Genomic DNA, 23,068 nt, shown 5'->3' on the forward strand with positions numbered 1-23,068 from the left:
GGATGCTTGATTCCGGTCTGGGAAAGACATGGCTTGGTAGTTCGGACTGGACTGTTCCCATGAGGCACAGGGTCAGAGCTGATTTGCATATAGCCAGTGTCTAACCCAGGGTGGTGTGGAGTGCAAACAAACGATGGATTTAGGCCCAGATCCTTGTACTGGGGTGAATGTATGACATTGTTCTACATTCTGTCCATCCACTGTGTTTTTTGTGTTTTGTACATAATGGTACAGCTGCAAAGACAAAACTCTACCATGTGGCATTTATAGAACCGAGTTCACTGAAAAATACATTCCAGTCATTTAGGAGGAGGTAGCATGCCTTTAAAAGTTTTCCCATAGGCAGTCAGTGGTCTTACTCAAAGTGGGCAAAGGCCTATTTACGTTTACAAGCATTTTACCACACATCTGGCAAACTAGTTCCCAAAACAAGCCTGCAGAATGCTTAAAAATTACCAAATGTTTTAATGCTGCCACATTTGTTGTATTAATCCTGAACAGCATAAGCTCAAAATAAATGTCTAAAGGACAATGAACAGCTTTCTTAAAAAGATTTCTGAAGCATCTTTTTGGAACGGGATATGAAAATAAACGTTAAGGTATTAAGGAGCTATTTAATAATGTGGGAATCAAACACTTAACAGTTTAGCAGGGACAGTAATAGCTGGTATTTATATTATGGTTATAGAAATAAATAATTTTGCTGTGACGGCTCAGTAGACAAATTAGCAAACCAACAAAGTGTTTCATTAGAATGTATGGCGTTACTACGCCATCCATTACCCCACAGTAGGTTACAACGCGGACGTTAAGTCGTCCGCGTTGTTACCACGCATGACTTTACATCGCAAGTCGTTTCTACGACTTGCGCTAGATAGCGCGCTGGACTTAGGAATAGTATAAATTACTATACCTACTCCAGTTAGAGCAACAGAGGGAATGTGTCGGATTTAAAATCCAACACATTCCCTGGTGTTGCGCGCCATCTAGCGCAAGTCGTAGAAACGACTTGCGATGTAATGCCATGCGTGGTAACAACGCGGATGATGTAACGTCCGTGTTATAACATACCCGCGCGGTATTACTAGCGTTGTAAACGCTGTTTCCCGTTTCAGTACAAGTAAAATCTTTTAAAAGCAAGTAAAACCCATTATGTGCTTCAGAAAACGAATATAATTAGTAATACGGATTTAAAAAAAAGTGAGGATGGAACATACGTAGCGGTCTAACTTCCATCTGAACCACCATTCGTAGACGCTTCCGTTTAGCTCAAACAGCGTAGACACAGGCCAAAGGGAAAAGATTTTTTCAAATAAACCCTATAAAAAGACAAAACAAATATTGCCACATTAAATAAGCATTAATTAATAAATTACATCCACAATTAAGAACATGTAATGGTAGTATCTAAAAATCAGAAATATGAACACGTTTTTATATTTCTACAACTGTTTCGTGCACAATAGAAAAGGCCAATAAAAAGAATATTAATGGATTCCTTTAAATACAGAAAAGGTTTATATCCACCGTAAAAAATTTCAGAACACAATGTAGTGAAAAATTAGGAAGGAAAATAAGCTATAGACTAATTCATATCAGTGACTGCTTTATTATTAAGAGAATTACAGAGAACAATGAGGATGTGGTTTTGTGCTATGCAACTCTTAAGAAAAGAGATCTTCGAAATCCCTGGCATACAAGGAAAGTAAAGTAAAGATGGAACAGGTAATAATGTCCCCTCACCCCAAAACTCTTGGTCTGTCCCCAGAAACTTTCAAGTGCTAGTGATGGGGAAGCGGCTGAAACGAGCAGTGCATCTTTGGAAGGGGAGTACAAAAAAGTACGCAGAAAAGTATACTCTGGACAGCTTCTAAAAAGCTTGGAAATTTAATAAATTATCCAGTCAATGGTGTCTGTCTTATTCCATATTAGAAACTAAATTTTGAACTGGGCATACAAAGAAACATGCCCCGAGGGGAAACAATGTCCTAGGTACAAGACTTGAAATTTAACACAATTGTTAAATTTTTCCCTCGTGCATAAATAATTCCAAATAGGGTGTGCTCCAATTAGTGATGTGCCCCTGGTATATCTATGAAAAAGGGAACACGTAGGCTAACTTTAAATGTATATGACTGGATTCCAACCAATCAAGTTGGAAAGGCCTGAAGTGGTCCTTTGCCTTTAGGAGTTCCATCAAGTGCAACCTATTCAAAATAAAAATGAGTAAAACCTTAAACCTACAAAATCAACCAGTCTTCCAAATTCGTAACCATCAGTTAAAGAACTCAAAATTTTAGATCTCTTCTTGATAAGTCTCTGTACACTGTTTTGATCTGCTTCTGCAGGGGAACGCACGGAAGGGAGGGAAATTGTTTCCGTCATCCAGGGTTGGCAATGGATGTGCAGCCTCGTGGCTGGGGCGCTGCGGTGCAGCGAACCATATAGTTGGAGAAGTGGAAATGCACACATTGTAAGCACACCATGGGGACGTACTCAAGGCTATGATTTACATCATCAAATAGCATTATTTTGTGTTCAAGATTCCATGGAATCTTTGCAATCAATAAATAAGAAATGATAATGAAGGGCTTGCTAATGGAGGCGTTGCCATGGGACCAGCACACACTGCAGCAGCTAATCACAATGTAGTAGTAGACATTCAATAGGTCGTGGACAGGTTTGGAACATGGATGAGAGTGGCAGGTGCCGCAGTAGCATTCAGTGAATCCTGCAGCGCATACCACAAGAGCTATAAGAGTGTTCAGGAGTGCACTAGGGAACAGGCAGGAGACGTTTATGTCCATAAGCTCAGCTGCCAGTTGCCTGTCAATGATGTGGGTGTTGTAGGCTACTCGACTACAGGCTGAGACTAAGATATCGGTCAACCATAGCCTGCTCTGATACAGCCCCCAAGATAGTCAACAGAGTTGACCAAAGTCACAAATTGCTCAGTAGAACTATAAGGCAGTGTTGGCAAGGAGGCACTTGTTTCCGTTAGCCATTTCAAATAGGCGATATATGTTATTTTTGTCAAATCAGTAAGAAAAAGAAGAGAAAGAAAGACAGATGAAAGGAAAACTAGTAAAAAAATAAGAAAAAGAAAGGGGAAACTTCAGAAAAGAGAAGGACATGGGACTAGATGGAAGAAGAAAACATGAGAAAGCAGGGAGAAAATAGAGCAGATAATAGAAAAGGCAAAGAGTAAATGGAAACTAGCATTTGTAATGGAATAGGTCTCGCATTTTCAAGAATTTAACCCATTGCGTGCTGCTGACGGCAGCACCACCTCCCTAGTGCTGCCGTCGGCCAACAGCCGTCGGCAGCCCAGCCCACTCTTCAGAACACCCGCACTGCGGCGGAAAAACCGCTGCGGTTAAGGCGTTCAGCTATTGCATTGTAAATGACAATGCCTTTTATTTGTTTTGCTAACTAGCACATAAATAAAAGGCATTGTCATTCACAATGCCAATAGCACAAGCTCTTGTAAATACGAGGCCTATTCAAAGAAGCAACCACCATTGTCCCGGGTTGCTCGGAAAGTGAAAGCACGCATGTGCGAGCTGACTTGTGCAAGAAAACATGTCGTGCCTGCAGTAGGAGAAATTCATTAATGAAAATAGTGCTTACAGACTAAACAAGCATTAGAAATGCAATCGGGCTCGGATTTATTTGAGTTTGAGCTAATGGCATTGTAAATGGCAATGTATTGTTGATATGTGTTATGGAGTGTGTTCATGTGGTGTGTACTGCCAGGGATCTCCTTGCGAGTGTGAGAATATTTGACTGTGATGTCCTTCTTGTGAGTGTGAGACACTTGCACCTCTCCTGCCTGCGGTCTCCTTGTGAGTGTAAGAAGCTTGCACTGCTGCTGCCGTGATGTCGTTCCTGTGAGTGGGTGAAGATTGCACCTCAGCTGCCTGTGGTCTCCTTGTGAGTGTAAGAAGCTTGCACAGCTGCTGCCTGTGATGTCCTACTCACTACTCTACTCTACTCACTACTCTACTCACTACTCTGCACTCACTACTCACTACTCTACTCACTACTTACTCACTACTCTAATCACTACTCTGCACTCACTACTCACCTCACTACTCACCTCACTACTCTACTCACTACTCTACTCACTACTCTACTCTACTCACTACTCTATTCACTACTCTATTCACTACTTTACTCACTACTCTACTCTACTCACTACTCTACTTACTACTCTACTCACTACTCTGCACTCACTACTCTGCTACTCTGCACTCACTACTCTACTCACTACTCTGCACTCACTACTCTACTCACTACTCTCCACTCACTACTCTACTCACTACTCTACTTTCTACTCACTACTCTACTCACTACTCTACTCACTACTCTACTCACTACTCACTACTCTACTCACTACTCACTACTCTACTCAACTCACCACTCACTACTCTCCACTCACTACTCACTACTCACTACTCACTACTCACCACTCACTACTCTACTCACTACTCTATTCACTACTCTATTCACTACTCTATTCACTACTCTATTCACTACTCTATTCACTACTCTATTCACTACTCTACTCACTACTCTACTCACTACTCTACTCACTACTCTACTCACTACTCTGCACTCACTACTCTGCTACTCTGCACTCACTACTCTGCATTCACTACTCTACTCACTACTCTGCACTCACTACTCACTACTCTACTCACTACTCTGCACTCACTACTCACTACTCTGCACTCACTACTCACTACTCTACTCACTACTCTACTCACTACTCTACTCACTACTCTACTTTCTACTCACTACTCTACTCACTACTCACTACTCTACTCACTACTCACTACTCTACTCACTACTCTACTCACTACTCTACTCACTACTCTACTCACTACTCACTACTCTGCACTCACTACTCTACTCACTACTCTCCACTCACTACTCTACTCACTACTCTACTTTCTACTCACTACTCTACTCACTACTCTACTCACTACTCACTAATCTACTCACTACTCACTACTCTACTCACTACTCACTACTCTACTCACTACTCTCCACTCACTACTCACTACTCTCCACTCACTACTCTACTCACTACTCTCCACTCACTACTCTACTCACTACTCTACTCACTACTCTACTCACTACTCTACTCACTACTCTACTCACTACTCTACTCACTACTCTGCACTCACTACTCTGCACTCACTACTCTACTCACTACTCTGCACTCACTACTCTGCACTCACTACTCTGCACTCACTACTCACTACTCTACTCACTACTCTACTCACTACTCTACTTTCTACTCTACTCACTACTCTACTCACTACTCACTACTCTACTCACTACTCACTACTCTACTCACTACTCTACTCACTACTCAACTCACTACTCACTACTCTGCACTCACTACTCTACTCACTACTCTCCACTCACTACTCTACTCACTACTCTACTTTCTACTCACTACTCTACTCACTACTCACTACTCTACTCACTACTCACTACTCTACTCACTACTCTCCACTCACTACTCACTACTCTCCACTCACTACTCTACTCACTACTCACTACTCTACTTTCTACTCACTACTTTACTCACTACTCACTTCTCTACTCACTACTCTGCACTCACTACTCACTACTCTCTACTCACTACTCACTACTCTCTACTCACTACTCACTACTTTACTCACTACTCTACTCACTACTCACTTCTCTACTCACTACTCTGCACTCACTACTCTACTCACCTCACTACTCACTACTCACCTCACTACTCACTTCTCTACTCACTACTCACTTCTCTACTCACTACTCTGCACTCACTACTTTACTCACTACTCTACTCTACTCACCTCACTACTCTACTCACTACTCTACTCACTTGAAGAAGGAATTAAAATATTTAATAAATTCACTGTCATTTCACAGAAAAAAATTGTCGAAGGGGGTTGCTGAAATATTTAAGAAAACTGGTTCTAAAGTGCTTTCCATTGAAATCTGTAAAGCGACTTTTTAGTTGTAAAATTACTCATTTCCCTTTTTAAAGAGCGGTCAGTAGACAAAAAATTGTGTCAAATGTATTATAACTTGTTTGTTGTATTTGTTATCAAGTTTCACCAATCACTTTGGATTTTTCTGGTGGCCCTAAGCATTGTTCTGTCGCACTGTTTGAAGTGTTAGCCCATCCTCCAATGGTTGGTAAATTTACACCTCCAAACATGCTCCGTTTTCTTTTTGTTTCCAGTTTTATCCAGTGCAAAATCAACCCTAAGGTATTGGAGTGCTTTACATGAGCATATACATTACACAAGGACACATTCATTTTTGGTAGGCACAGGGAGATTAAGTGATTTGCCCAAGATTACAGGATGTTGAGTACACGCCGAGATTCAAGCCAGGTTCCCAATCTCCAAAATCGGCAGCTGTGGGCGCTGCGCCACATCCTCCATCCAAAAAGTCACTTAGAAATGCATATCCTATAATCGTGTGCCCTGACCCCTCAACCCCACGCACACACTGTGGCACTCGCGAATATCTGCAGACAACACACAGCATACGGTCACAAGCTCCCAAATAAATGTAATCCTACAAAACAGGGTTTGATCCCGTGCGCAGCATGGGGACGCTAAGGCCAGGCGGCACCTGAGGAAAGACAGTTGACAAGGATAATGTCCAGACGGCGCCCTCAGCAGCCGGCGGGCCTGTAACTCAAACCCAAGGCCTGCCTGGGGTGAGCTCATCTTCCAGATTTAGCCGGGGGGGGGGGGGGGGGGGTGCAGGGGGCACGTGGCCTCACAGGCTTCCTTCTAAAGGAAGGATGGGAGGGCAGACTGCCAGGGAAACTGCGGGCACGCATCTGTAACGTGTGTCTTGCCTTTTGCAGTTAGTATTTCTTGCAGCTGGGCTATGCACTGGCAGCGGAACAGGACAGCCATTCGACACAGTCTACGATTTTACAAAGACCCCTCGCGCCTGGAAAAAAATGCCCCGTACAGCGCCTGCACAGACGGTGTCCCTACTGTACCAGTTTCCCGTATGTAGAAGAACGTGGGAAGAAGCCTACACTGCATAGTCGTTGCTGTACCAGTTCTTTATGCGTGAACACAGCTGTCACCATCGCTGTCCATACAGACCATGCGATATCTGTGAGCGTGAGGGCAGCTAGCACAGTAGCGCCTGTGCCTCATGTTGTGTGTGTGCCTAGCAAAGCTCACCTGCCGCAGGACTGTGCTGATTCTGCAAGCGTCATAGCGATACTGAAATAAAAGACCTCATGTTATCTCCTACAACGCACTTCTGCCATTTTTTTCACACACTGCCTAAAATCTCTGTCCAGCCAGGAATAGTGATCACACACATACCGTCGGTCTGCCAGGGGTCCCAGGCTGGGAGACAGCAGCCCATTAAACTTGCTGGAATGCCAAGAGATTTCATCAAACTCAGCTGGGGCAGGAAGCAGCGCCTGGGGCTGCAAACAGGGAATACGGCGTCTGCCTCTACAGCACTGGGGGATCCCTTAGAACTCAGAGCACAAAAGTGCTGGACATGTGTCCCTAAAGTGCCGGACTGGCCCTCCGTGCTGCCTACGACCATGTGCTGACGTCACGCATTGCTTGACGCGCGCCCGACAAACGCACTGCTTGATGGTGAACGCGCGCACAACATCTGGATTGCATTACACGGGCACTCTGACAGCTCCTAATTAAGATTAATCACTCTCCGTGCTCGTTCGCGCACAGAATATGCCAAATCGGGCACGCGTACATTACATACAGCCTATCACGTCAACGCTACTAAATACACAGCACAGCGAAGACGAATCACTAGGCAGATGCCATAAAAAACTAAGGAATGTGCTAGCCGGAGCCCTTTCTGAATTTTTTTTTCTAAATACTAAAGAGCTCGCAAGCTCCGCCCCCACTTCGTGGTGGGCGAGGCCCGAGCCCTAAAAAGAAGTACCGTGTAACAACCAAAGTAAAAGGGACAGTCCTCATGGGAGGTTACAAATGAAGAGAAGGAGGAACTAACAAGCCTATTAACGAATCAGGAGCCAGAATTTACGAACGGCAATGAGACAAGCCAATTACAAATATGGGCGGAGAGTGGGCGGGGCTTCTATTCCATACACCAATACAGCATGCCGCATGCGCTGCCTAGGCTCGACCTAAAAAAGACTTTTTTCTTGGGGACATATAGAAGTAAGGATAACACTTAAATACTGAAATTCGAAAAATAAAGGGAGGAATCAGAAATGAAAATTATAAAAGGGCAAGAAGAAAGAGGAAAATGTAAGGAGGATGAAAGGGAATAAAAGATTGAGTAAGAAAAAGGGAAAGATGAGAGCAGGTAAAATGCAGTAATGAAATAATATGAATGAAAAAAACGGTAGAGCACAAACTTAAAGGAGTCTGTGGTGATGTAGTTGAGATAGGAAGATAAAGTGGCAGGAACAGAGCAAAAAAGAGAAACTAATGAAGAGAAACAGAAAGAGGAGATGGTGAGGAAGAAATGGTTTGTGAGAAAAAGAGATGGTTAGGCAAATTCACCATGAAGACGAAATCAGATCATCAGCTTCTTTAAACTTGGAAACATTTGACGTACATCGACTACCCTTATTTAAAAGACTTCCCTAGTTTAGCTTGTGTAGCCTGATATTCCAGTTACACCCCACAAAACAGTTTCTATGGAGGGTGACCACGCTGCAACTTGTTGCCACAACTATGGATCAGACTCTCTGCAAACTCTTTTTGGGGGGCTAATATTGACTATTTATCTGTCCCCTCTCCCACTCCACCAATATAATGCTATTTAACAAGGAAGGCCACTCTTCTGAGCCTTCACTTTGTATGATAAATGTAAGTCAAAAGCTGCCCTTTTCTACAATGACCAGCATTTAAGGGTATGACTGAGGAACGATGAAATTGATAATTTAGGAGATTCTGAGGTCACCAAAGGATACTTATTCCAAAAATCATGCATAATCGCCTTAAGCTGGCAATTATGTGATGGTGGAAAATGTGCTTTCTTAAAAAGAGTGTTGTTTAGAAGTGTAGCACCCTAGGAAAAGCGAATATAAAAAAAATGTGTGAATAAGTGAAACACAACACCAAAAAAAACTGAAGTATAGCCACAAAGCAACCGAAGGAGGGGCATAGTTTGTTAAAAAAGTTTTTAAAAATGATCTTTACATTTTTTATTAAAATGATTGACTGGGAAGGATTAGTTACTTACCTGTAATCCTAGTTCTCTTCCAGGGGTATCCTCATCAAAGTCATAAGCATTAGAATATTCCCGCCCATGCGCGGGACCCCGGAAACACTATATTATATGTGCCCCACATATATATATACAAATATATATATATAAATAATATATATATAAAATCAAGCAATAGCAGCCAAATCACATTAGAGCTGAAATATGCTGTGAAGAATTTCCACCATACATGTATAATAAGCATTAGAAACATGAGAAACAACACCAAAGATTGTTTAGAAATTATTTTAATGCTCAGAAAGCAGTAGAAATTCCCATAACCCACTGGAAGCATTGGAAGCTCCCAGGCTGCATTGCAAACACACAGTCTAAAAAGACTGAAAAGCTAACCTGTAGCTGAATAGCAATAAACTGACACTGTGCCTTTAACCACATGGCTGCTGCGGGGATTTTTGCCCTGTGCTGCAAATTGCCATTTTGCGGTTTCCATGACGAGCTCAGCTCGTCATCAGCACACGACACCCGTGGGTGATGACGAGCTGAGCTCGTCATCAGCAGCGAAAGGGTTAAGGCACTCATGACCCCCTGTCTCCCATCATGCCCCAGGGGTGACAGTTAGGTCAGTTGTTCTTTTCGGAGACTGAAAACAAACCCAATAACAAATAGGTTAACAATATCTCCTTATTAAAGAGCATCCTTTGCCCGGGGAGGCGGGAGGGTTGCTTATGACTTTGATGAGGATACCCCTGGAAGAGAACTAGGATTACAGGTAAGTAACTAATCCTTCTCTTCCAGGGGATCCTCATCAATAGTCATAAGCATTAGAATAGAGTAGCGAGCCTCTCCTCATCCCTGCGGGCAAAGGAATGATAAGACAGTAATCTCATCAATAAGTCTGAGTAGACTATAGACTACCCAAACAGATTCCTCAAGGAGGCTTGCCCTACTTGAGTATCGGCCCTGGAATCAGATTCGAGGCAGTAATGCCTCGTAAAGGTATGCAATGATTTCCAGGTTGCAGCCTTGCATATCTCCGACATTGGAATGTCATGCAAGAAAGCTACTGTAGCGGCCTTCCCTCTAGTGGAATGCGCTTTTGGAGACATCAACAAAGGTTTGCCTGCTAGCTGATAGGCCAACTTAATGCAAGAGACAATCCATCTGGAGATGGACCTCTTGGCCGCTGGAAAACCTGTTGTCATTGAGCCATAGTTCACAAACAGTTGGTCCGTTTTCCTAATCCCTTTAGTCTTTTCCAAATAAAACTTAAGCACTCTTTTAAGATCTAAGGAGTGAAGTGACCGCTCGGCTGGGGTCGTAGGATTTGGAAAAAAGGAAGGGAGGGAAATAGACTGATTTATATGAAAATCAGAGATGACCTTAGGCAAGAAAGACGGGTGAGCCCTTAGGACTACTCTGCTGTGGTGGAAAACCGTATATGGTTCCTTCGCACAGAGCGATTGTATCTCACTTACTCTGCGCGAAGAGGTAATCGCCACCAAAAAGGCTGCCTTCCAAGAGAGATGTTGCAAGGAGGCCTTGTGGATGGGCTTGAAAGGAGGTGACATTAACCTGGATAGAACTAGGTTTAATTCCCACGGAGGAGAAGGATTTTGCACAGGGGGCTACACTTTCTTCAACCCCTGTAGGAAGTCCTTAACCACTGGAACCTGAAAGAAAGACATCTGATCAGGCGATTTTCTGTATGTTACAATAGCTGACAAATGCACTCTAATTGAAGTGTACTTTAAACCAGCAGTTGCGAGGGAAAGGAGGTATGGTAAGATGACGTCCTCCTGTCCCTTAGTCGGATCCAAGTGATGATCTCTACACCACAAGTAAAATCTTTTCCACTTGAATGCATAGGACGCTCTTGTGGAAGGTCTCTTAGCCTCCTTTAGAATGTTCATGCATTCGGGAGGCAAGTTCAAATGTCCATATTGCAGGACCTCAGGAGCCATGCTGTTAGGTTCAATGATGGGAGGTTGGGATGCATTATCCTCCCGTTCATCTTGCTCAACAGGTCCGGCCTGCAAGGGAGCCGTTTGTGTGGACACACAGACAGATGTAGAAGGTCCGGATACCACCACTGCCGAGGCCAATCCGGAGCAATCAGGATCATTTCCATGTTCGACCTGAGGAGCTTGGAAACTACTCTCGGAATCAGCGCAAGGGGAGGAAACGCGTATGCGAACATCCCTGTCCAATCCAACAGTAGAGCGTTCCCCTGCGTTCCTGGCCGGTGGAACCTGGACGCGAAGGCGTGGCATTTGGTGTTTTTGTCGTCTGGAAACAAGTCTATGGGTGGACGACCCCAGCAACGAAAAAGCTCTTCTACTACTTCGTCGCTTAGCACCCAGTCTGGCTGATCTTCGAAGTGCCTGCTGAGTGCATCTGCTTTGATGTTCAACTCGCCTGGAAGGTGCACTGCCACTACTGCGAGATCTCGAGAGAGAAGCCAATGCCAGATTGCCTGAGCCTCTCGAGAGAGTGGGCGAGATCTTGTGCCTCCTTGTTTGTTCAGATAGAACATGGTGTTTGTATTGTCCGTCTGAACTAGGACTGAGTTGGATTTGATCGCCGGCAGGAAAGCTTTGAGAGCCAGGAATACCGCTCGGAGTTCCAGCATGTTGATGTGGTATGTCTGCTCCTGCGCAGACCACTGGCCCTGAATTTGAAGTGGACCCATGTGTGCTCCCCAGCCTTGCAGGGAGGCATCCGTCACTATAGATTGGGAAGGAACGGGTTGGTGAAACGGCACCCCCACCATCAGATTCTTCCTCCAAGTCCACCATCTGATGGCCTCTTTCGTCGCCTGGGAAAGAGTGATTCGATCTTCCCAGCGTCCTGTCGCTTGGTCCCACTGGTCCTCCAGAGCCTGTTGTAGAGGACGCATTCTAAGCCTGGCGTTTGGGATGAGAAAAATGCAGGACGCCATGGATCCCAGTAGAGATGCTACTTGTCGGGCTGTTGGAAACCGAGACTCTAGCAGAATCCCACATTTCTGATTCATGGAAAAAAGTCTCTCCTCCGAAGGAAACGCTTTTCCCAAGCTTGTGTCCATAACGGAGCCTAGGTAGTGGATGGATTGTGTAGGCCGCTGGACTGACTTCTCCAGGTTCACATGGAGGCCGAGCCTGTGCAGCTGGTGCAGGCACAGTTGCAGATCGCGCGTTACTTGTACCGGAGATGGACCTTTTAGGAGCCAGTCGTCCAGGTATGGGTAAATGAAGAGACCCTTCTTGTGAAGACAAGCCGCCACCACTACCATGCATTTGGTGAAGACTCGTGGTGCGGACTTGAGACCGAAGAGTAACACCTTGTACTGGTAGTGTTTGTTCCCTACGACAAACCTTAGGTAGTTGCGATGTTGTTGCGCAATCGGGATGGGAAAGTACGCATCTTGCAGATCCACTGAACACATCCAATCTCCGGCTTGAAGATGTGGACATATTTGGTGAAGCGCTAACATGCTGAACTTTTCTTTGACAATGACTTTGTTTAGGAGTCGTAGGTCGAGTATTGGTCTGAACTTGTCCTCCTGATCTTTTTTGGGGACAAGGAAATATCTGGAGTAAACTCCTTTTCCTCTTAGAGCGGGAGGAAACTCTTACCTCTTCTATCGCTGTTTTTTGCAGCAGGATCTTCACCTCTCGTCGGAGCAAGCTTAGCTGGTGAGGGCAAGAGCTCTTTGGAGGTATGCTCTTTGGAAGAGCACGGAAACGTATCCTGTATCCATTGAGCAGTATATTCAGCACCCACTGATCTTTTGTGATGCTGACCCACTCTGCCAGGTGTGAAGCACTTCCTCCCACTGGAGTGGGCAACGGCGCCAGAGGAAGCCTCTGTTCAGGCCTTTCCTCCTCTTGTGGTGTTGGAGGACTGTTGGTGACCTCCTCTACCTCTGCTGGGCTTGCCACGAAACTGGGGTTTCCCTTGAGTTTTGTTTTGGGACCACTGAGGGGTTTGAACCCTCTGTTGAGCCCCTCTCCCCCTGTTGGTCTTGAAGCGGCGCTTGAATTCTTTTTTCTTCTCCAAGCCCACCGCCTTCACCGTATCCAGCCCAGTCTTCATTCGGGTCATCTCTTTGTCCGCATATTCTCCGAAGAGAGCGGAACCCGAAAAGGGAAGATTCAGAATCCGATGCTCAGCATCCGGATTTAGACCTGTAAGGCGCAATCAGGCCGATCTTCTGGCACAAACTCCATGGGAATAGGAATGAGCCGAAAGCACCGCCCCATCCGCAGCCGTGCTTATCATCTGATTCGCCACCAGACACCCCTCTGTAACAGTTTCTTCAAAGTCCTGCTGGTCCTCTTTTGGCAGCTTGGCTTTGAATCTTTCCATCGAGTCCCATAAGGCTCTGTCATAACGACCCAGAAGCGCAGCTGCACTAGCGACCTTAAGAGAGGAAGCAGCAGAGTTCCAAACTTTTCGACCCCAGGAGTCTTGCGTTTTGCTGTCCTTATCTGGTGGGACTGAAGAGGAACCAGCAACCGCATGTGTCTTCCTCACCGCTGCGACAATCACAGAGTCCGCTGGGGGGTCAGATTTTACAAACACCGGGTCAGAAGCCGCCGGTTTGTACTTTTTCTGAATGCGGGCTGGTACCGCTCTGATTGCTGCTGGGGTTAGGAAAACCTCCTTGACAGGATCCATAATCCCTGGGACTAAAGGCAGCAGAGGTCTGGAGATGGCCTTCTTGTGTAAAGTTTCAAAAATGACTGTCGTTGTTACTTGAGGGACAGACATCTCGATGTTTAGTTTAAGTGCTCCTCTTTGCAGCACATCCAGATACGTGCCAATGTCATCCACTGGGGAGGACCTGGACGCAGGACTGTCCGTCAACGTCGGGGAGTAGTCTCTCTTTGACGATCTGGTAGAAGAGGTAGAAGAAGTAGACTGAGTACGTCGACGTCTACGGTGTGCGCTGAGTCGCCGCTCCCGTGACCTTCTAGAACGCTCCTCCCGTCTAGGAGAGCGAGATCTGATCCGATCTTCTGTCTGAGGTTCCTTTCTAGGAGATCGGGATCTTCTGGGAGATCTGGCTGGTGATCTCACGGGCGATTTGCCTCTAGGAGAGCGATACCTTATCCGACCTTCCATTCGAGGTTCCCTTCTAGGAGATCGGGATCTTCTGGGCGATTTGGTGGGTGGTCTCACAGGGGATTTGCGCCTGGGAGGGCAACGCCTGTCCATCTCCTCCACCAGATCCTGAAGCGGAGACCTGTGGTGTGGGCTGGCATATTCCTGCATACGCTTGGTAGCCCCAGCATCTCGCCAATGGTCCAAAGATTTGTACCATCTAGGTGACAGCCTGATTCGCTCGGCCAACGGATCTGGTCGACGCTCAGGAGATCTGTGTATAGGGCTTCTGGACCTTGAAGGTTCAGTTGAGGAGCCAGAGGACTGATAAGATGAATGATGAGACGCAGATTCCGTCACCATGATTGCATCTGAATGCCTCGACGTCGAGCGTTCTTTTCTCGACGTCGAACGCCTTCGAGGAGTCGGAGGATCAAACAATCTCGACCTCGAATGTCCATGAGAGGATATGTAGTCTCTCGACGTCGAGCGGCGATGAGTAGCCGTCGACGGAGTCCTTTGTCTCGATGTCGAACGGCGATGACCGGCCGTCGACGGAGCTCTCTGCCTCGACGTCGAACGACGATGTCCTGTCGTCGACGGGAGCTTCTCTCTCGACGTCGGACGACGATGTCTAGTCGTCGACGGAGCTCTCTGCCTCGACGTTGAACGGCGATGGTCGGCCGTCGACGGAGATCTTGGTCTCGACGTCGAGTGCCTGTGCGACGACGGCGGAGGGGTATTGGGCACCCTCGACGCCGAGCGCCGACGCTACACTGACGGAGACTGAGTCCTCGACGCCGATCGACGAGCTACTGTCGACGGCGGAGGGGTCTTGGTCCTCGACGCCGAGCGCCTCTTCTTGGACGACAGCGGAGGGGTCACACTTCTCGACGCCGGTCGTCGCCTGGTTGACGACGGCGAAGTGACCTCCCTCGACGCCGGTCGTCGCCTGGTTGACGACGGCGGAGGGGTAATGGATCTCGACGCCGGTCGTCGCCTGGTTGACGACGGCGGAGGGGATTTCGACGACGGAGCTGGATCTTTCGAAGTCGTCGACGTACCTGGTCTTCTCCTCGACGGCGAGCCCGCCGTCGACGGCAGTTTTGAAGAGGAAAACTCCACCTGTGGTTCTTCTCTCAGCGCCGAGCCCGACGCTGAAGTTGAAGGGTATGAAGACTTCTTTTTTGAAGATGTATGAGCCTTCTTGGAGCCCTTCTTCACTGGTGATCTTCCTCTTGAAGCCCTGTGAGCTAGGCCATAAATTTGAATCCTCTCCCTGTCTTTGAGAGTTCTTCCTGACAGGTGCTCACAATGTGGACAGGTGCCTGGATCATGATCTTCAGGCAGACATAGGATACAGACGTCGTGGTTGTCTGATTTGGCCTTCTTGTTGCCACAAGAAGGACATTTATCAAAGAGTGAAGGCATTCTCAGAAGAAAATGTTCACTAAACTGCTGAAAACAAGCAGTATCTTACTTGACTAGATGTTAAATGTCGAAGTAAGAGTAAAAGTTGTCAAAAAAGGAAGTATTTTTCTGTCAAAACCAGAAAAATAGTGGAGCTGTGTAACCAGGGTCCTTCTCTGAAGGAGCCGGAAAGAACAACTGACCTAACTGTCACCCATAGGGCATGATGGGATACAGGGGGTCATGAGTGCCTTAAAGGCACAGTGTCAGTTTATTGCTATTCAGCTACAGGTTAGCTTTTCAGTCTTTTTAGACTGTGTGTTTGCAATGCAGCCTGGGAGCTTCCTATGCTTCCAGTGAGTTATGGGAATTTCTACTGCTTTCTGAGCATTAAAACAATTTCTAAACAATCTTTGGTGTTGTTTCTCATGTTTCTAATGCTTATTATACATGTATGGTGGAAATTCTTCACAGCATATTTCAGCTCTAATGTGATTTGGCTGCTATTGCTTGTTTTTATATATATGTTATTTATATATATATATTTGTATATATATATATATATATATGTGGGGCACATATAATATAGTGTTTCCGGGGTCCCGCGCATGGGCGGGAATATTCTAATGCTTATGACTATTGATGAGGATCCCCTGGAAGAGAAACAGACATACGCAACTTCCTTGTGAGTTAAACTTTGTAAAAATAATGTTTTTACACTTCGATTGCTTCTGTAAAACGTTAATACTCGAGCCAGTGAATTCCATTAAAAAGTTGAAGTAGAATAATTACTTTTTTTAATTACATGTACCTATTTCATGGACTGGCAAAAAGACAGGTCACTCACGTGAAAAATATCTACAGGAACAAAAAAGTGTTTCCTTTCATAATTATGGTCTTCACTGCAGGTTGCAATTAATGAATCAAACCAAACAGAGATGAAGGGAACAGGATTTTAGCTGCAGATTTTTCCCCCATGCTAGTTATTTCTTCTGAGGCCCACCATGCGAGGCAGACAGACAACATACAATGGGAGAGAAAGCCAGTAAAGAAGAGAGTAGGGAAGAAGCATTCCAGAGAGAGAGAGAAAGAAAGAAAACGTTAGATGGGCGGGAGAGGAATTAAGAAACATGCTGTTATATGTGCAGGCATCCAGTGGTGGGACTTGAAACGTGGAAGAGCAAGGTGGGAGCCATAGACTAATCAGGGCTGAAGTTAGTGGTTTTCTTTAGGTGGCTTCCATGCTCTTATGGTTTCCAAACATTGGAGTAATAGGGTGTTTTCTTATTGTTTCGAGTTTCAAAACAGTAATTAGCATAGTGACGATGTCCCAGGAAATTATACAATAGAGGCTTTTACTTGAATTAGGAGGTTACCAGCATAGAAACAATGTCCATGTTACAAATGTATAACAAGCTATATTAATTTATCTCCAGATAGAAGAGCTTATTTTCATGTAGCAGGCACACTAAATAGAATTATAAAGTTGCAACACATCTAACCACCGTCACCACTCTGGCTTCCTTTTTCACACACTCTTTGAGATGCTTCACTTGGGCCTCTATTGTTTGTCAGCCAGCAATTGAATGTGGAGAAACCAGTCTATATTGTCACTCTGGTCTAGGTCTCCATTCTGAGTTACCAGAACCATAAAGGGGAATGCCTTTGTGGACCCAGAATTCCTAAATCCAATCCCACATATTTTTCTACTATTCCAAGCTTGTTTCTGTGTGCATTTGGTTTTCCTGAGTGCTTTGCCACACCGATTAACACTTGGAATTGGGGGGAGGCAGAGAACCAAGGTGTAATGTTCCACCCTTACAAGAATGGGTCCCTCAGTCTCCTGAGTGTCTTGTGCTTGCTTCTCAGTCTTTCTCAAACTTCCTCTAACTCACCATTTCTTCTCTTGCCTTCCTCTCCTCTTTTCACTCAAATCCTTTGTCGCATTTCCAGTATCAACTCTAATTAATACTCTCAATATTCTTTCGACTCCTCTTCTATTGAGCCTCTTTTTTCCATCTTAATTCATTCCTCTGTCCATTCTCATTCTGTCGCCTACTAACCTCCTTTTCCTTTCACCCTCTCCTTCCTTCCCTTCCTTGCTTCTCATTCATACCCGTCACATCCTCCACTCTGATCTTTCCATTATCATTTCTATGCCACTTTGGTCTCCTTCCCCATTGTATTTCTTCCTTGATTATCTTTCCTATTTCTGCTTCTGCCCTTTTTTTGCCTAACTTCATCCCTTCCAATATTGTCTTGCAACTTCACCTCTCTGACCCAAACCCTTTTCTCTTCTATTTCCTATTCCCCAAAACCGTCTACAATGCACAAAATTGTGATGTGGCAAAGCTATGTGTCAAAGCCCTTCACAGAGCAGCATATTTGTATATATGGTATTAACCAGTACCATTGTTTTTTTCCACAACATCCTTAACAGTAAATTCATAAATACATAGAGATCTCCACTCCGCTTGCTTCATTCAATAGTCTGTTTAAGTCTCATTCACATTGTGTTTCCACTACACTATACAGCAGAGTTCTCCAAAGGCGGTCCTGGAGGGCCGGATCCACGTCAAATTTTAGCATATCTCCATTTAGATAAATGTAGTTATCTTAAAAATCTGGCATGGACCCGGCCCTCCAGGACCGACTCTGGAGAACCCTGCTATACAGCATGGGGAAAGGGCCAGAACACTTCACCCTTTTTTGTGCGAGTGATAGCATTCTGCTGTCATCCACACAGAAAATAGTGCACTTCCATGGCAGAGTTTGGAGGACAATGCATGCTTTTTTTGCTATTGTTTATTCATATTTTGCTTAGTGAGGGTTTGGCAGGTTCCCGTACACTGCCAACGGGTCACTTGTGTGTCTTGACATACATGCATGCATGCATACTTCATTAGCTAAAGCCAGGACAAAGCATTCTAAAATGGCTGCCTGGCTGGAAGCATACGTGTCCACAAAATTGGTCACATTTGAATCTTTGTTGAGCTTCATTTAAAAGATTTGAAGATGGTCACCTACGTGTTCTCAAGCGGCCATTGTAGAAAAGTTTTAGTAAAACTATTTTATAAATTATTAAAGGACGACCACCAATTTGTGTACACGGTACACATGTATGCCTATGCACTATCAGCCATCTTAGAATATTTGTGTTTATTACAAAAATATTTCAAGCTGGTCACCTTTGTATTTGAATGCATGTGCACACATGGGCGACCATCGCATAATGGTTTTTGCTATAGTTTAACAAAAAGTATTCAAAAGAAATAGGCACTGGCAAAGCCGTCAGCTTGGCAGCCGAAACTATTGGCTTTGCTGAGGTTTTGTTTGAGTTAGAGTGATTGCTACTGTTATTATACATGCTATAAAGATCCAAATGTAACCATTGATGTCTATGGCTCAAACTTTGAGGGACTGATTCAACCATTTTTTGGTCGAGGGGAATGATATAGTTCATTATAAGAGGTTGCTACATAGTGTAGTTGCATAATTTAACTGTATTGAATAAAGCACCACAAAAGAGGCAGAGACATCAGGAATATATCAAAACCAACCATCAAAATGGTCTACTTGAACAATAAAATAAAAAGAAGATACAAACCTGGGAATAGGTTAGAAAGCAAATGATTAGTAGCAAAAAAGCAAGCTTCAGCAATAAGCCAAAGTTCCATAAACTGTTCCCTGTGGGACAAGAGAATATAATGAAAAGTTTTAATTTCATAAACGTGGAGCACAAATTTTATAGCAATTGTAATATTTATAACGGCAATACATCAATAGTACACTGTGCTCTAGCATTGGGTTAACACTGATAAAGGAGACAGCAGCTTAAGTATCAAGTCTGGATCAAGGAGTACTATATGCTGAATCTTCCTAAACTCAGTATAACATTCCTTGTGTACATACTCTAAAACTGCATATGACAGAGAAGTATGCGTTTGCTGCCTACCTCCTACACCTAAATAATGAGTTTGTGAATATTTCCCCTACCAAATTGGAACGAGTGAAGCTGATTAGTGAGATTGTCCATGGGCCCTCTAATTCCAGGAGTCTATAAGAAACATGTTGGCTAATAAAAAAGTGATATGCAGATGATCCGATACAACACACTACATACTTCAAGACATTCATAATAAAACCCAATCCTAAATTATTATATTTTATTTTCCATTGAGTCAATACAACCAGAGCTGCTGGCTTTGGAGCTGGGAATCCAGGTCAGTCTTGGCATCTGTTCAACATCCTGTGATTCTGGGCAAATCACAATGTCCCCATGCCTAGACCCCTCATGGTTGATCAGCCACGCTATACAAATCCAATATTATATATATATATATATATATATATATATATATATATATATATATATATATATATATATATATATATATATATATATATATATATATATATATATATATATATATATATATATATATATATATATATATATATATATATATATATATATATATATATATATATATATATATATATATATATATATATATATATATATATATATATATATATATATATATATATATATATTTAACCAAACGCCAAAAGCATTGAAGATGCGCACAACAGGTGATGTTAACCACGTGGTTATATTCTTTTGCAACGGCAACCAGCATTCTCATTACAGTGTTTAAAATTCGATCTTGCCTGACGCGTTTCGAGACTGAAAGTCTCGTATTCATAGGCAGCGGGTAATGTGCGTCGGAGGCTCTAATAGGTTAATTAGTCCTTTTCTTTACACCCTCAGTGGGCCGCTTTTGTTGCGTGCATGTTAGGACATGTAGTCCTGGTATTAGAGCATAGTATCACACTTGGTGGGTTCCGCCGCATTACCTCTTTGTTGCAATTTCCAACCCTTGTGGGCCTCTGAAATGAGCTGCTGGCAAACTTGAGCTTGGGGGGTGGCTCGATACTGGCGGAGCAGCTGGTGACAATATCCAAAAGAAAACGGCGTCCCAAAACGTGCACTCAGGCAGCATACAAAACAGGGCGACAACAGGGTTAGCAAGTAAGTGGTTTATTCCTCCATAAACGAAGGGTTTATGGAGGAATAAACCACTGACTTGCTAACCCTGTTTTTTATGCTGCCTGAGTGCATGTTTTGGAACGCTGTTTTCTTTTGGATATGTATCTTCACACCCACTCAAGAGAGGTGTAAGGGTATATAAATATTGTAGGTATACACTTGTAATGTTATGAATATTACTTTTCTTATGTTTCCTTATGAAACTTCAAACATTGTAGTCTCTTGTGGTACAGGTGAAGTGGCAGTTGTTCACACCCTTTTATTAATTTGGGCGTGGATCATTTGTTTGTGTTTTTCTTTTGTATTTATTTGAACAGATTTTATCACTATTAAACTCTGTAGAGAATATGCTATTTAGGTTCTAAAATGGTGACCTGCCATTTATGGTTCCAAAGTGCATCAATCAAAATCATTGAAGGTTGGGAATAAGGGCCCTCCATCTTAACTAGAATGGCTCTCTCATTTTTTTAAATTTTTTTAAATCTGTTTTATTGAAACACTTGACGTACAGTTACATTTCTTGTGTGCATAATTCAAAGGGGAAACAACCATTGGAGTAGCTCGTACAGTATCAGAGCGAATGTTGGCGACGGCTGAAAATCCAATAAATGCACTTATAAATAAAAGAACTCCATCTGTTGTCATATGGGCGGACATTGCATGCACCAGACCGTTCATTCCATTGTTATATCACAGTGTAATTCACAGTGCCGATCCTACCAGTGTGTCTGACCTTACCCGTCCAGGCGGGCAGCCTAATGGCCAGCCGCACCCCCGGTGTCCGCAACCTTCTGGCTAGTGATGAAGCGTGATGTTCCTCAACAGTGTGAATAACCACCCAGGCCCGGTTCCGGGCAACGTGTATGTGTGCTGTGGACGGCTAGGATGTTCAGTATTTCGTCGCCGTGTCGTAGAAGGTTGTGGCAGTGGCTTGCATGTGTGCTGCACTCCTGTGTGTAGTCGCCGTGCGTTAAAAGTAAAAGGTGTGAGTGGGAAAGGCAGAACTAGCGTGGTCAACTGGGGGGCGACCTCTGCCGTGGGTGCCACTGTTCCAATCTGGGGAAAAACAGGAAAGAAAGTGAGGGTGTAATGAACCCTAACTCGGGGAGGGCGGGGGAGGGGGTGCTGCAGTGTGGGCCCTGTCTCGATAGTTCCGGGTGGAGTGGTCCCGCAGGGTGCCGGCCTCAAGTGTTCACGGGGAGGTGGTACGAGTGGTGCGTGGTAACTCTAAGTCCCGGGGTGGGGGTGCATTGGTGGAGTCGACTGCGTGTGTGGCCCCTGCCGACAGGTGGAGGAGGGGGGGGAGGGCGGAATGGGCGGAGAAGTGTGTGGGGGGGGGGGGGAGGGAGGGGGAGGGGCGAGCGGGGGGAGGGGGGGAAGGGGGGCGAGCAATGGGTCGCAGGGATGGTATTTCATGTCTGTCTGCGCGCGGCTCTCGTTTCTCCCCTTTCTCACTACGCTGCCTGCTGCCCGGACGTGTCCCCCCGTTCCACTGGGGAGGAGCCATCCCCTTACAACACCCCTTGATCGTGGCAGACCCTGGTGAATGTTCGTAGGAAGCCCTCCCATATCTGGGCTATCGGTATGGCCCTCCGCCCCACTGTCTCCTCCCTACGTAGCACCGTGCCCTCTGCGGTCGCCCAGTAGATGAGGGAGGCACTCCAGTGTTTCGTCAGGGGTGGTTCCGCGGCTTTCCAGTGGCGAGTTATGAGTCTTTTGGCGGTTATCAGCCCCAGATCCCAGAACCTCATGTGCGCCTTGTTATGTTTCGTCCTGGTGAGGAGGCCCAGCATACAGGTATCCCAGTCGTGACGAACGCCCAGCGCCGTCCCTTTCGTCAACAGCGTGTTGACATCGTGCCAGTACGTCCGCAGCTTGGGACATGCCCACAGCATATGTAGGAGATCCGCGTTCAGCAGCGCGCATCGTGGGCATTTGGAGGTATCCAGTCCAAAGTATCGGTTAATCTTGTCCGGGGACAGGTATGCCCTGTGTGTGATGTAGAACTGTATGATTCTGAATCTCAAGTTGCGGGGAATGTGTTGCGGTCCCTCTAGAATCCTTTCCCACTCCTTATCCGACCATTCCTCCCCCCTGTCAGCAGTCCACCTGTCCCTGAGTGGCTGTAGGGAGCTCGTTGTGTGGGACCTCAGCGCCTGCGTTAGCCAGTGTACGACGTGTGACCCTGCCCCCATAACGTGTAGGTATTGTATTAAGAGGTGTGTCTCGGGTTCCGTGGACATATCGCCCCAGTGTTCCGTTAGGACCCGTATCATTGATGCGTGCATCAGGAATTGT

The 23,068-nt window shown here is 45.0% G+C and overlaps 1 protein-coding gene across 1 annotated transcript in view; it reads right to left on the minus strand.

Annotated features, from left to right (window-relative positions):
- The window catches only part of CASD1 (CAS1 domain sialic acid O acetyltransferase 1), a 163,384-nt gene that overhangs the window by 59,922 nt on the left and 80,394 nt on the right, over positions 1–23,068 (minus strand). The window contains exons 13-14 of the mRNA XM_086941948.1: positions 19,325–19,404; positions 1,218–1,319 (exon numbers count right to left, since the gene is read on the minus strand). Of these exons, the coding sequence (XP_086798074.1) occupies positions 1,218–1,319; positions 19,325–19,404 (182 nt within the window). The remainder of the gene's footprint in view (positions 1–1,217; positions 1,320–19,324; positions 19,405–23,068) is intronic.

The sequence above is a fragment of the Lissotriton vulgaris genome, chromosome 10 (assembly GCF_964263255.1).
Source record: "Lissotriton vulgaris chromosome 10, aLisVul1.2, whole genome shotgun sequence".
In the NCBI taxonomy this organism is placed as follows: Eukaryota; Metazoa; Chordata; class Amphibia; order Caudata; family Salamandridae; genus Lissotriton; species Lissotriton vulgaris.